Source organism: Dichomitus squalens (assembly GCF_000275845.1).
Source record: "Dichomitus squalens LYAD-421 SS1 unplaced genomic scaffold DICSQscaffold_15, whole genome shotgun sequence".
Lineage (NCBI taxonomy): Eukaryota > Fungi > Basidiomycota > Agaricomycetes > Polyporales > Polyporaceae > Dichomitus > Dichomitus squalens.
The window spans coordinates 650,179-664,246 of NW_006766897.1; the positions used below are offsets into that span (position 1 = coordinate 650,179).

The 14,068-nt window shown below is 55.5% G+C and overlaps 5 protein-coding genes across 5 annotated transcripts; 2 read left to right on the forward strand and 3 right to left on the reverse strand.

Moving 5' to 3' along the window:
• Positions 1-38: 38 nt before the first annotated feature.
• DICSQDRAFT_136885 (uncharacterized protein) lies at positions 39-1,913 on the reverse strand. Its single transcript, XM_007366090.1, has 4 exons — positions 1,743-1,913; positions 1,399-1,683; positions 905-1,340; positions 39-845 (listed from the first exon to the last, which is right to left on the reverse strand). Exons 1-4 carry the CDS (start codon positions 1,891-1,893, stop codon positions 296-298), a joined length of 1,422 nt encoding a protein of 473 aa, XP_007366152.1. The 5' UTR covers positions 1,894-1,913; the 3' UTR covers positions 39-295.
• A 399-nt stretch (positions 1,914-2,312) lies between these two features.
• On the reverse strand, positions 2,313-3,921 carry DICSQDRAFT_147410 (uncharacterized protein; the record flags this gene model as incomplete). The annotated part of the gene is made up of 4 exons (XM_007366091.1): positions 2,313-3,542; positions 3,606-3,637; positions 3,706-3,785; positions 3,842-3,921. The coding sequence occupies 4 exons, from the start codon at positions 3,919-3,921 to the stop codon at positions 2,313-2,315; spliced, it is 1,422 nt and encodes a 473-aa protein (XP_007366153.1).
• Positions 3,922-4,564: 643 nt separating this feature from the next.
• DICSQDRAFT_180931 (EF-hand) lies at positions 4,565-7,100 on the forward strand. Its single transcript, XM_007366092.1, has 12 exons — positions 4,565-4,732; positions 4,785-4,809; positions 4,905-5,122; positions 5,182-5,315; positions 5,384-5,485; positions 5,545-5,617; positions 5,691-6,047; positions 6,129-6,290; positions 6,449-6,741; positions 6,802-6,887; positions 6,948-7,011; positions 7,085-7,100. The coding sequence occupies exons 1-6, from the start codon at positions 4,669-4,671 to the stop codon at positions 5,572-5,574; spliced, it is 573 nt and encodes a 190-aa protein (XP_007366154.1). The 5' UTR covers positions 4,565-4,668; the 3' UTR covers positions 5,575-5,617; positions 5,691-6,047; positions 6,129-6,290; positions 6,449-6,741; positions 6,802-6,887; positions 6,948-7,011; positions 7,085-7,100.
• A 2,162-nt stretch (positions 7,101-9,262) lies between these two features.
• DICSQDRAFT_161721 (uncharacterized protein) lies at positions 9,263-10,600 on the forward strand (the record flags this gene model as incomplete). Its single annotated transcript, XM_007366093.1, has 2 exons — positions 9,263-10,055; positions 10,119-10,600. Exons 1-2 carry the CDS (start codon positions 9,602-9,604, stop codon positions 10,598-10,600), a joined length of 936 nt encoding a protein of 311 aa, XP_007366155.1. The 5' UTR covers positions 9,263-9,601.
• A 132-nt stretch (positions 10,601-10,732) lies between these two features.
• Positions 10,733-12,036, reverse strand: DICSQDRAFT_60916 (glycoside hydrolase; the record flags this gene model as incomplete). Its single annotated transcript, XM_007366094.1, has 2 exons — positions 10,733-11,403; positions 11,460-12,036. 2 exons carry the CDS (start codon positions 12,034-12,036, stop codon positions 10,733-10,735), a joined length of 1,248 nt encoding a protein of 415 aa, XP_007366156.1.
• Positions 12,037-14,068: the final 2,032 nt, after the last annotated feature.

Sequence of the window (14,068 nt, forward strand, 5' to 3'; positions counted from 1 at the left end):
GACATTCAAATGGCGGTAGCGCTGCGACTGCAGGCGGGAACAACTTGAATGTAAGTATGTCATGAATACAGATACAAGATTAATGACAATGTGCAATGGCATGTGTGGTATTACAGGTATGATGTCGTGCAGTGCGATGTGGCAGTCGTCTCGGAGAGCATGAAGCATGAACGTGGGCGATAGACCGGTATCCTAGTGCACATGTCCGAATAAATCCCGGAAGACAGGAACCATGGTGTAAACTCCAAGAAATCCGTCGAAGCTGAATCCGGAGACAGAGAGCAGATATTGAAGCTTATCCCCAGCCGTCCCACCGGCCGAACCGCCTGTACTCGCGAAGGATGCACTCCCGTCCAGGCTTCTCCTCCCGCTCGCGGTCCTTGCCTTTGTCTGGTCTGCTAGCGAAGGAAGAGCCGCTGTATGATCGAGGGCGTGCCATGGATATAGTCCTCACATTGGGAGGGGATGCTGATAACGGATCTCGGAGCGACGGGGTGGGTAGTGGGACAGGTGAAGGAGGATGTGATGATGGTGCCGCAGCGGAAGACGATGTCGGCAGAGATAGACGGTACCAGCCCCCGGTGTAAGTCAACGCAACCAGCTGATATTCGGCGGAAAGCGTGCTTCCAGGCTCGTCCAGGTCTTCTGGAGACACCTGGATCCATCCTACGACGCACTTCTCTTCGTCGACGACGTCAGCGGTAGGCGATCGAGCGGGTTGGCCAGATATCGATATATGAGATGTCTGTGATGGAATCCGATATTGGGCGTATGACCACTCTGAGTCGAAGTACTTCGGCAGAGGTACATAAGACGTAAAAGACGAGAAGGTGGATTGTCGATTGCTGAGGTAGCATCATGGTGAGACCATGCAGCACCATTATGAGGACAAGGGCACACTCACGAGGCTCCTGAACCGACTGTCAAGGCGAAGACATGCACGGTTCCCTTATCGCTCCATACGCACACCTCACGTTCGTCGGGTCGAAATGCAACACCATAGATCTCAGCCTTGTCCGAGCCCCTCCGCAATTCCCTCACCAGCTTCCCAGTAGTGGTGTCCCATATTCGTATCAAGGTCCCGCGAGAGGATGTAGTGGCGAGCAAACGACCAGAAGGCGGGACGGAGAGTGTGCTAAGAGCACTCTCATGAGCAATGATGATGGTGGGCGGAGGTTTGGCAGGATTCGGCGGCGGTCGTGATGGAGGTGCGGATGGCGGAGGGCCGATCGGCTGAGGCGGGGGACATGGTGGTAGATGTACGAGCTGCAGATGACCCATCTGGCGGCCTGGGATGGCTAGAAGTGTTGAATGTGTCGCGGTCGCCAGCGCAAGGAGACCTTATCGACGCTGTTAGCTCAAGCTGTCGTAACAACATAGTGCGGGCGAAGTACGTACCTCGGGAATTGTCACATGTGTCCCATTCGCCGTACCGCTCTACCGTCTCCCCGATTTGGAATACAACGACTCGCCTGCGCAACGCGACTGCGAGCCACCCGCGCCGACAGGCTAGTCCCCTGACCTTCTCCCTGAACTCGAGCTCTGCGACTTCTTGTGCGATTGCATCATCCCACAGTATGACCTTGTTCGGAGGATAGCGCGGACTTCTACCGCCGCCGACCAGGAACAAGAGCGACGACGTATGGAGCGGAACAACGATGGACAAGGTTCCGCCTGTAATCTCTACATTGTGTGCGAATTATGGCCACGCAATTGATTGAGGCCGAGCTCGATGTACATACCGCGTTTCCGGAGGAGCTGCAGCGGCCATGTACGATACACTGCGAACCCAGCCTTAGTGGAGATCGTGAATATGCGGCACTCGGGGTCAAATCGTGCGTCAAAGATGAGGACTGGGGCGGTCGCGCTGATGGAATGCCGCGCAAGATTCATGTGTTGGTGGTCGAGGGAGAGAGGGCGGGAGGCCCATTTCTGTGCCGTGCACACGCTGCTGCTATCCCATAATTGCTATCACGTGAGACATACACGAAACGGGCACCGTGTGGCGTAAGCCTTCGGATGCTGCGGCTGAGCTTAAACACTCGGATTGGACGAGAGGATGGCAGGAAGATAGTAGATTGTACATTCCAGAGAGTGATGAGTAGCGACACAAGACACGGATGCAGTTAAGTAAGCCATACATAGTACGCCGGACATGATGGTGATCCTGTAGGCTACAATGACGCCTACTGATACAAGTGGTAAATTGAGCATGTAATAGATACGTCCGTCCCAGACCTAAGATCAGAACCCTTTGTTAAGACACCCCAGACCGTTACAGCACCCCGCACATATTTTCCCTAGGATACACCTTAACCGCGCGAATGAGTGGACGCAGTGCTCGCCGCATAAGTCGGCGCAGCCGCGAACGCGGACCGTCCAAAGGTCGCAGAGTTGCGGTTTTGCACCTGCGATCGCGGAGTGGCCTGAACATCGCCCCGCCACGACTTGGGCGGGCGAAGGTCGACGTCCGCGAGTTGCTGGCGCGCCGCTCTGAACTCGAGTTCTTCCATCTGATTCTGCGCGACAATCGCCGCCTTCGCCTCCGCCTGCCTCTGCAGCTCGGCCTCCGACTCATCGGAGAGGTAATCGGTAAAGCCCCCGTCGGATATGACGGTGGTCGCCGAGCTGCTGCCGCTACTGCTGCTCGAGGCGCTGGAGGAGATACTCATCTTCTCGACCTTGTCAACGACCGCCTCTTCAATTGTGCTCCCGCGCCGTGTTGAGGCCGTGTCCGCAAGACGTTCTGCCGTAGGACGATCCGTCGGGCGAGGAGGGGTCTTATCCTGTGGCGGGTTAGACGGTAGAGCGGCGCCGGTCGAAGAAGGAACCGTGCGACGACGCGAAGCTGCCACATCTGCAGAGCCCTTGCTAGTGGGTGCAGACGCTGTGATGGAAGAGATGGACGGGCGCCGCTGCTCCGAGCTTCGACGTGCCACGGACCCACTCAGCTCGGCGTGCTTTCGCCCGGGGGAGTTCTGGGAAGTGTTGAGTGGGTCCGGACGCTTATCGGCGAAGACGTCTGCCGCAGAGCGCCGGCTGCTCTGGAACTGCTCCATGGAGGACGCGTTCGGGAGCGACGACGTCGCGCCATCACCCCCACCTCCACCACGGGGACTCGAGAGCGATGCAGTCACCTGCTGCGGGCTGCCTCCAGATCCCGAGCGACCCTTAGTGGGAACAGCTACCGGATTGCTCCTCGTCGTGGTAGACGCCTCGGTCCTCGTTGGGCTCGAGACGTTGTAGCTCGACCGCCTAGATATGCTCGGAGCAGCACTGGCAGCCTGCACGGTCACGGCACGCACAGTTCCAGTGGGACTGCCAAGGGGTGGCGTGCCTCTGGGGGATGTCGGTCCCACACACAGCCCGTCGAGAATCGTCTTGATCTCAGGGGGAATGGGGACATGATGCACGAGACTGACGGCAGGCCAATCCGCAGCACCGATGTGTTTGAGCTCCTGGGGGTTTGGCGGGCGGCAGCATCCTGGCCAGCCCGGGTTGTTGTAACCCGCACGAGTTGGCGGCGGGGAGGTCTTGGCCCACTAGGAACATGAAACACTTGAGCACTGAATGCGATCGACACTGGAGGGGCGCCGATGACCTACCTTACAGAAGCCGCAACCTTGAAACGTCTGCACTGTAGACCCGATCTTTGGTTAGACCACACGGCGATAACGGAGGCAAAGGCGACGCGGGGGGACTGACCCTCAGGATTCTTGAGATAGATCACATCGTGGCGGGGGTGGGCCGCAGAGTTTCGGCAGACCTCCTTGATGTGAGGACACCTGGATAGGCGAAATGTGGGCGCCAGAGGTAGAATGGAGCAAGAGAGGTAGAATACCTGGCGGCGCTAGGCTTGAAGACCTTGCACATCGGGCAAGTGCTAGTGGCTTGCTGGAGCGAACCGACTGCATAGCACATCGCGGATACGGAGAATGAGAGACCAAGAGAACGACGAGGAGAGCGCGCGTAGGGAAGGACAGGACGGTACGGAGAAGGCTAGAAAAGGGGGATAGAGGTATTTGTACTGCGAAGGTACAGGAAGAAGGCAAATGCATGCGGTTCCTGCTCACGTAGCTGATCAAGTCCGTTTAGGCGAGCCATATTCGTTCGAGTGATAAACCCAAGGAGAGGCAGGAGAGACGGTCGGACTGACTCGCAAGGCTGCTTCGAGCTCGCAAATGGTGGTTCTACGCAGCTTACAGTCGTGCGTGCTTCCTTTCTCTGTCCTCTCTGCCTCGAGGCAGCAGCATGCCCCTCGTCTCACCGTACCATCACTTTCCCTTACATTTCACTTATCCCCACCTAAAATACGCTCGTGCACACCCCGCAGGCGAAGCATCGGTAGCATCGCGGGCAGGTGTCGCCGCAGCTGGCTGGAACATTGTATCCAGCGACGGCGGCCATTGTTTGCTGGAACAAAGTCGGGACGGGAGCACTCAGCAGGAGGACAAAGTTATCAAAAGGAGTATGCAGATATGTCCCGAATCTGAACTTATCGCGCAACTATGACGCAGGAGGGTTCTTGGCGTACTCGGGCGCTCCCCGGGCCACCGCCTTGACAGGATTCTGGAATCTGGATTCCATCTAAGTAGCGAGCGGAGCCTCCAGGCCCAACAACCAACTGTCTACGACGCCTACTCTCATCTCTCGTATCTCGTCTTCGCCATGGGCAAATCACAGAGCAAACTCTCGCCAGAGCAACTCGCCGATCTCCAGAAACACACCTATTGTGCGTGTGTTTCATTCCTCAAGCCCTGACACTCACAAGACATGCTCTCCAGTCGATAAGCGAGAACTACAACAGTGGTACGTTACGTGCCTGCGATCGCGATGAGTATCTCGCCAGTCTCATGCGCCCACCGCGCTCCTTTTTCCTCTCTCGCGTCGTCCATTGTTCACAGGTACAAGGGCTTCCTCAAGGACTGCCCGTCCGGCCAGCTCGACAAGGCGGAGTTCAGCCGAATATACAAGCAATTCTTTCCCTTCGGAGATCCTGGCGAGTTCGCGGACTACGTCTTCAATGTCTTCGATGAGAACAAGAATGGCACCATTGATTTCAAGGAGTTCATTTGTGCGTTGAGCGTGACTAGCCGTGGTCGGTTAGACGAGAAGCTCAAATGTAAGTAATGAAATCGGGACGTTCTCCCCGCGCCGCACTGACGGTTGTACATGCACTAGGGGCATTCCAGTTGTATGACATAGATGGGGACGGCTTCATCACATATGCGGAGATGCTCCAGATCGTGCAGTCGATATACAAGATGACAGGTCAGATGGTAAAGCTTCCCGTGGATGAAGACACGCCGGAGAAGGTGAGTGCGATCATCTTGTGACGAAAGATAGTTGCTAATGAAGTCTTCCCCGCTGTTCTCCGGCGCAGCGCGTCGACAAAATATTCCGTAACATGGACAGGGATAAAGACGCAAAGCTGACGTACGAAGAGTTTGTGGAAGGGAGTAAACAGGATCCCACGATCGTGCAGGTGCGTTAGTCTCAACTTCTCTTATGGGGCGCAAGCGAGACGATGATTCGCTATCTTAGGCCTTGTCACTATACGACGGACTTGTATAGTAGGATCTGCGCGCGGCAGCCGCATGACGTTGTGGCGCATTCGGTAAGTGAGCAGGCATGCTACCGAACTCCAAGCTGTTGGCGAACGTGGCTCCATTCACTGTGCCTACATATAGGTTTCTCTTGGACTATTATTATATTCACGCGCCGCCAGCGTTACCAGACGTGTGTGCCAACGAACTTGTACGAGCTGAGCATGTGTACGTCGACGTTGCAGTCAGAAGGAATGTGTGTTATATCATTATGGATAAATTGCGACGGCTTGTAGAACTACTTCGCCTCCGCAGGCAGCCTCCCGTACTTCTTGAGAATTCTCGTGTCGACATCGTTCGCGATCCATTCATGGAGCCCTTCCGAGAACTCAAGGTTGTCGCGCTCCGCTTTGAATAGCTTGTTGTAGTCCTGGGCCTGCCCAGGCGTTGCTGCGGCAGCTGCAGCGAAGGGCGTGGCCATGTCGCGGGAAGAGTCCGCGGCTGAGGCGAACAGAAGAACGAGAAGCACAGCAAAATGGCGTTCAGCGGGAGTACGGTACGATGTGAAGGAAAGAGACATACAGTTCTCTCCACCGAGGATGAGCCGGTAAAGGCCATTGAGCCCGAAGAAGTTGAGGAAGTACCACGAAAGCGAGGACACCCATCGCACGTCCATGTCAGGCGTCTCCACTCCACGCTGAAGCATGCTCTTGAAGCCCAGCGTCAGCGGGAACGGGAGCTTGACTGTGATACAAAGCAGACGAACGGGAAGAGTGAGCCCAACGTCATCCTCGAGCCTGCGTCGGGAGGTTTGGAAGGTGCAGGCACGGATATGCAAGTTCTCCCGCGACGGGAAGCAGGGAAGGCACGGAGACGGAGACGCGAGAAGTAAGGAGACTTACTGAGGACGAAACCTTGGAAGAAGAAATTGATCCAGCCCATGATTACCATCTGCGGGACCATCATGACCATCTGCGTCTTCATGCCGGCCATCATCCCATCCATTGCAGCGGGGTCGGTGAGCGGGTTGGGAGGCGTACTCGAGGACGCGTCACCTTTTGGCGGACCGTCCTTCAGGTAGGTGCCGTCGGCGAAAGCTTGGGAGAGGTGCTGGGAGATGACCTTGTAGTATGTTGGTGGTAGAGGCGAGTTTGCGGACGTCGCGCGAAGGATTTGTGACCGGATGAGAGCACGTCTGCGCGAAGGTTCCATGGAGTGAGGGGTTACGCAGTATTGCGCTTAACGGCACACGTACTGTTCCCGGATGGCATGTCTAGGAATTTTCTTGGGCTGTGACTGTAGGAGCAAGACTACATAGTGTCTCAATATTCCCACAAGGATCTACAATGCATGGATTCAGCTCCCGAGCATGTGAAGGAGCAACGAGGACTAGCGACGCACCATCACCACGGTGATCGGGAACAGGACCCAGTCCCGGATTTGAGGATCGAGATACAACGATACTCTGTAGTAAGGGCCATTTCAGCACAGATTGCTATGATAGAGCGGCAGGGTATGAGCGCAGAGGCTGAACGTACGTAGAGCTCGACATGTGAAGAAACATTATACGACTGCCAAGGTGATGATGATACGTGACAGGTTTACTCACGGAGAGGCTTTTGGGTCGCAGCATGATGTTGAGTAGGTAGGTTAGTACAGCTGGTTGCGGAATTAATGCCAGCCGACTCCGAACGACGCTCGTGCACTTTCTGCATCGTAAAATGAAACAAATCCCATAAATCGCCCTGCACTATCAAACACCTAGATTACGAGGTACTCGACCCCTCTAGGTCTATAAGAGGCTGAAACATGATGAACAAGGGTGATTCACGACATTCGCAGAAGGCTCTTTGCAAGGACCTCACGGGCGCTACTTTGCGCAGGTAGGCCAGAGCAAACAGACAGGCTCTCAAGAATGGAAGAGACAGTATTTGGATGGTAATTCACCTCAAAGACAGTTTTGATGGTCCATATAGGCTATTACAGAACGTTGTGTGGCAAGGGTGCCTCGAGAAAACTGGAACTAGGTGCTACTTAAATGCTGCCTCTGCCGGCGTTGCATAGTGTTGATGATGTGTCTGCTGACGAAGTTCGTACTGGAAAGGTATCAAGAGCACCTAAACATACTTTGTTACAGATATCAGAGCGGGGAAACGACATTGAAGCCCACGAGAGTCACAATGATATACCGATGTCTGAACCTCTTCCGGCGCTTGATGCGCTGGCAAGAGCCAGGAGGCAGACTGCCTACTGCTCTGGCTAAGAACGTGTCAAATCTCCCTGTAAACCCACAAAACCTAGTCTGCATCAGCCACTACTTTTATAAGAGACGTTTCAAGGCGGTGCGCAGATGGCTGAGTGAGAAACCTCATCGCCCATAGGAAACTTCCAGTGATTTCTCTCGAAGGGCATAAGTCGGGAACCAGGAGTCCTACGCTCTCCATTCAAGTTCGTGAGGTCTCATACTCGCTTCTACAGAGATTATATGAAGTTCAAAGAGCACAGGGGAACAAAATGGCGAGTGCATGAATTTTTTGATTTTCTCGATTTCTGTGATTTTCTCGTGGTCGAAACTGCGTCGGAGTTGGTCGGGCATAAATTTCGCAACCAGCTGTAAGAGATCACCCCTACCCAGGAGTACGTACGACACACGGGCATGTATGGGCGCGGTCCGGAGGTCCCAAGCGCCGTCTCCCTGCGTTGTATCCCGACCGCCACGTTGCCTATTTACTGCTGCTGCCACATAGCCTTTGCAGGCGGCCCCAGCCTTCCAAGACCTCCTCGATGGAACGAACTGAAGGAAGTGAACATGCTGCAGTACCTACTGTTTGAGATTCGACGGAACCGACGCTGGTTGGAACCGATCACTTGGCCTCGTATTCAGACTCGGATACGTGCATACCAACTCGCACGCCACTCATTTCCCATGCTACGCCGACTTGTGTAGTACGTGGAGACGGCGCGGCAGGTCGCTTGAGTAAGGCATAAGTCTATACTGAGGCTCCGCCATCTCTTCCTGGATTTGTTTCCACCCTGTGGCCTCGATGTTATGCGGGTTTTCGACGTGCTTGGTTCGACAAGGCTTGCAGCCAGCATGTGGACAGACCGAAGCGGTCGAAGCTCCGCAAGTTTAGGTTGGGCCCTGGATAAGAGTAGTTGTATTGTACGCCCAGTCCATTCTATATGTGCTCTATGTGAACAATAAACAATACTCGCATGGGATTCCTCCGGCCTAAAACACCGAGTTTCAAGCTTCAACGGTAGCAACCAAGGAGGCGTCTCTGATGGGGAGACGCGCCAATTTCAGGTCCTTGAGAGGTCACCGTCGTCGTTATCCAACCCAGTCGTCCCGAGCACATGATTTTGTCAGGACAACCACTCGGTTAAACATTGTACTTATTGTTTTCTATCAAAAGTGCGTGACAGAGACTAGATGCCTTTTGTTTCGCCGTTGCGCTTATATTACTTGGGCTCTCGAGCCGAAACCTTTTATCAGGGCCCCCAGCTCGATCTCTCCGCTATCCGTGAATCAACTGTATTGATATTCTTTCACGATGTCTAAGTGAGCCCTAGTCTTGCTCTTGCTGTTCCTTGTGCCGAGATGTATTGACCTAACAACTAGCTTCGTCGACGGCCGTCCCCTACAGTGGCGAGGATCACTTGTGTTTAGGGGGAAGCAAATTTGCCGTCGACTGGTTTCTACCCTCCCAAAGCCTGTCTTGCTCCTTATCAATCGCAAAGCCGAGCGAGTTGAGCCTGACAGTCTACCTCCTGCCGAGCGTGTTGGGCTTGACAGTCTACCTCCTGGTGTCTTTGACATCATCTGCCAGTATGCGTGCACCGACGGCGGCCGGACCGCCTACTCGCTCGCCCTAGTTTCGAAGGTCGTCCGAAAATCCTCGCAACCGTCCCGTTTTCATTCGGTCTCGTTGGTCAATGGTGCCGTCAGGAGATTGGATCTCCTGTCAAGAGCTCTCCGCGAAGCACAATCAGTGGCGACTCAAAATCACTTGTCCGTCCCAAAGCTCCGCCATCTCTGCATCGACGTACGCTCTATGGAGAGTACAATCAACCCACCCTCCGATCCGAGCACACATTCTGTCGCTCCCAAGTTACCCTCGCTCATGTTCGATGCGAGGCTCGTCTTAGAGGTATCTCCCTACCTTGAAACCCTTTGCTTGCTTGGGATCAACCGGGACGCGGCCGTCCCAGAACCGGCGGAATACTACATAAGGCATTTGCCGTTCAGGTGCAATGGCTTTCCATGCCTGCGAGAGCTGTCGATCAGCGGCATGCACACACATCTGTTCAAGAACATCAGTAAACGACGCGGACCTCTCTTCCCTGCCCTCTCTCGTCTTCACATCATGGCGACGGCCAGCAACCCGGTCAACTTCGGTCGCTGGCTCCGAGAGGCGCCTCACCTCTCAGAATTGCGACTACAAGTCACCATGAGCACTTCAGACGGACTGATCCCGAAGTGGATGCTTAGCCTTGAACGCAGTCTCAGTATGTCCTAAACCGATTCCTCAGGGTCGTTTGAATCGCTAAATTGATATATCCTTTCTCTAGAGAGGGACCCGCTCAGTCTAAGTTCTGACCCCTCATTCCTGATGCTGGTGCTGGTGAAACAAGAGGTCGCCGTTGACATCTCGGAGGACGACACACATCCAAGTCCAGCGTACCAGCAGCACCGCGCTCGCCTGTCGCGTCTGTTGAGGTGCACTTCGTCGGCGCTCGTGCCGGTCATCCTAGTGATGAACTATATACCCTTCGATATCGTGCCAGAGCAGAGCGGAAACGATTGGAGTGATGTAGAGGTCCTACAAGCAGATTGGCTCGCTCGCGTCTCGGGAACCAACGGAAGCTCGGACTTCTGGAGCGATTGGGAGGAGCATAGGAAGGAGCTTGGTGACAGTCGACTTCGTCAGATCAGCGGCAAAATGCCAGTCGTTATGCCGAATCGCAAGGCGCAACGACGTGTGCTTCTTGCACAACTGAATGCACAACTGAATCGATTACGTCGTGAATATGGACTAGAGCCTATCTCGTAGGCAATTGTCCGACCCAATAAATGTAATCAAATGATGGGTTGCGAGAGCGTCCTCGCCCGTGGGGCCGACTTTACGTTCCAGACACCTATTGCCAAAACATCATGTCATCTGACACAAAGTCACCTCCATCTCCTACGCTATGTGCACGACCTGGTAGTTGAAGTTGCACGTGCCGCTCGTGTCCGCCACAACGTCCTGCGTGCTGCTCCCTGCACCCAGAACGTTCCCACTCGCATCAACGAGCTCGACCTTCTGCGCCCCAGTGCTGATCGGCACAGCCGCATAGTTCAGGCCCGCGGTAGTAGCGAGGTTCGCGACGACGTTGCCGCCGCTCGTCACACGGATCGTCGTCCCGGACGTGTTCGAGGGGAGGAGGACGGCGATGTTGATCGTGTCCTGCGCGCTCTCCCAGCCCTGCGGCTTCCCGAGGCTGTCGCCCGAGCACGACGCGCCCTTGAGGAGTGGCCGGTACCAGTACGCGCCGGCGAACGCGCCGAAGGGCGTGACGTCCTTGAGGCTCGTCTTGCCCGCCTTGTAGGCGGTGATGAAGGGCGCGAGGACGTCCTGCCAGGACGTGTGGTCGTAGCCGTTCGAGTAGGCCTGGATGGCGGGGGCGCCGGAGATGGCCTCGGGCCAGTTGTTGCCGATGTAGTGGCTCTCGCCTGCGTCGTTCCAGGTGATGATCTCGACGAAGTCGGGCTGGAGGGCGAGCACCTGCCCGATGCGCTCCGGGAGGTTGAGCTCACCGATGCGGTACCAGTTCTGGCCGCTGTCGATGTGCTTGAACTGCAGGGAGGAGAGCGCTGTGTTTCATGATGTCAGTGTGCTGACTGTGGCCGGCGACAGATTCCGAACACACGCATCATGTAGACCTTGTTCGCAGCATGCGCGGCCTGGAGGCCCGCCTGGTCCTTGGAGTTGCTGACGTTGACGAGCCCCTCGCTGATCTCCGGCCAGGCGGACTCCCAGCTGAACACGCCGTCGACAGAGCCGTAGTTGCTGAAGAACGTCGAGTCGTACGTCGAACCCGCGGAGCCGGTGTAGTCGTCGAAGTCGGGCACGAAGAACGGGTTGATGCCTTGGCCGGAGAGCACGTCTTTGAACTGCTGTTGCCAACCCTGGTTGGGGCTGCTCGCCCCGAACGACTTGGCGCCACCGTCGAAGGTGCTGACGAACGGACGGTTCTCGTGCTGATAGTACGCGGCGTTACCCACATACTGGTTGAAGAGCGGGAGGAAGTCGGACGGCGCGCCGATGGTGGTCATGTCGAACGAGAAGAAAAGCTTGAAGCCGTTCTGGTTCGCCGCCTCGAAGAGCCAGCCAACGGAGGAGGTCGTGAAATCAGCGGAGGGCTGCTGCACATTGAGGGCAAACGCGTCCAGGCCCATCTGTTTGGCGTCTGTCACGTCCTGGACAGCTTCATCCAGGCCGGACATGCCACCGACCTACCGACGGACAGGTGAGAACGATGACGCACTGCCAATGGAGGAACAGTTACTGACAAGGTAGTGCGCGAACACATTTTTGAGCTCCGCGTTAGTGCGGCCGACAAGGCAAGCAAGCGTACTGAAGGCTGCGAGCGAAATGAACTGCGAGAAGCGCATTTTGGAGTATCTGGCGATTAAGGTCGCCTCGCCGAAGAGGGGCAGGAGAGGTTGAGTACCTCAGCGATCATGGCTGCCTGCATATAAGTATATTCGCAATTACTGTATCCCTTGGGGCCCGCGCCGATCCGCATGCGACTTGAGTTGTTTCCGGCTGTGTGTGATGTACGCGACGGTGTCACAGCGCGCTTCAGTCAGCAGAATTGGACCTTCGCCTGCCCTCGTTATGTGGTCGTCATGATCAGTGACCCCAGCATGCTGTCCGCGTGATACCACGAGTCCCATGTGCGAGTAGTACTGTTGTGGCAGAAGGTTCATTGTGGACGCCCTCGCACCGGGTGCTCATGACAATTTCTTGGGGTTGAAGGACGAGCTGGCGGGCTGAGTCGGGCAGTCACTAGAGTACGGCCGTGGGTTTCTCTCGAAAGCGCCGTATGGATTGCAAGGGTCATGAGGCCAAGACGAAGAGCAAAGACGAGAAGAGTACTTGTTGTGGCCGCGTTGGGCCTATGACCTCATCCCGCTTCTTGGCACTGCCACCATCGTCCTGCCCGCTGCCGCTTTGCGTCACGGCTCTTTGACCATCCTCCTCCAATACAACAACTAGGCACGGCAGGCATTCCGAGGTTCTCGACCGGAGAAACCTCTTTGAGAAAGAGAGGCACGAGGTACGCCTGGACATTGTGGCCAAAGTCCTTGAAAACCCCGGGTAAACTGGCGGACGGTTGCCTCCTGCCTCCCGCTTCGCTTTCATCGACTTTTCACTGGTCGTTGAAACCCGGGCGGGCCCGCGAGAGCTTCCGCTCTCGACTATCAATGATTTACTGGAGATCCATCAACCGGTGTATTTATGGCTGGGACCAGACTCTCTATCACCGGTACCCATCGGAGGCATGACACAAAGCGACAGCACATACCCGTGCTGCTGAGTCTGCTGGGCTTCGCATTGCAAGTGGGCCAAGCGGCCTTGGCCCTTGAATTGTTGCTTTTAGTGCTTTTGGTCGGGTATTCTCGAATCAACAGTTGTTCCGTCCATTCTCTCGAAATTCGCCCCGTGTTAGAAGTGACATGAAGACTACAGCTATGCGAAGCCAGAGCTCGATGGCAGCGACGACAGGTCATTCCAGCCTGCAAATGTCTAAGCTCATTATGGCAGACCACGATCCCTGAGGCAGCTGGGCTCCTCCTGTTTTCGAAGGGATCGTCGACCTTCCGAGCAAGGCGTGCAGGTGCTTCTGAAGGAGTCTAGATCTATGCTGCGGCAGCAGAGAAAAGGCCAAGTCAGACGACACATCAATATGGTATCGACTTGTTTCAGCGGGCGCACTCCGAAGCTGCTGACATCGATATTGTCTGTTAGGCCTGTTTTATGATGACATACAGCGACTTGATCGAGCTTCGCGAAGCAGTGGGCTTGATAGCGCCACCGACAAGAAGAGCCTCCAGTATTTCCTGCCTTAGTCCTTTGTGCGCGCGACATGTGTTGTATGTCTCGTCTTCCAGTCGTGCTGTGATCTGTTCAGGTTTCCGTTGCGCTCGAATATTTATTGCGACCAAGGGGAGGCAGGATGATACTGACGCAGAAAGTGCTGAGAGCTCTCTTCAGCGATAACACAACTTGCTTCTGTCGAGGAAGGGCGGGGAGCGACGTTGGTTCCTGACACTTCCGTCCTGCTTCAACGCCTCGCCTCCATGGATCCTCTCATTGAAGCGTATAAGCCCGACTGAAACTGTCGATGTGAATCCAGTTCCCCTCATTCCCTCCCACGAACTCTGCAGCATACCATAAATGACCCGAAGAAATCCCAAGGTGGCTACCACGTTCAGACTGTGCACGTACCCTTCTTGCCGAGCTGTCGTATCC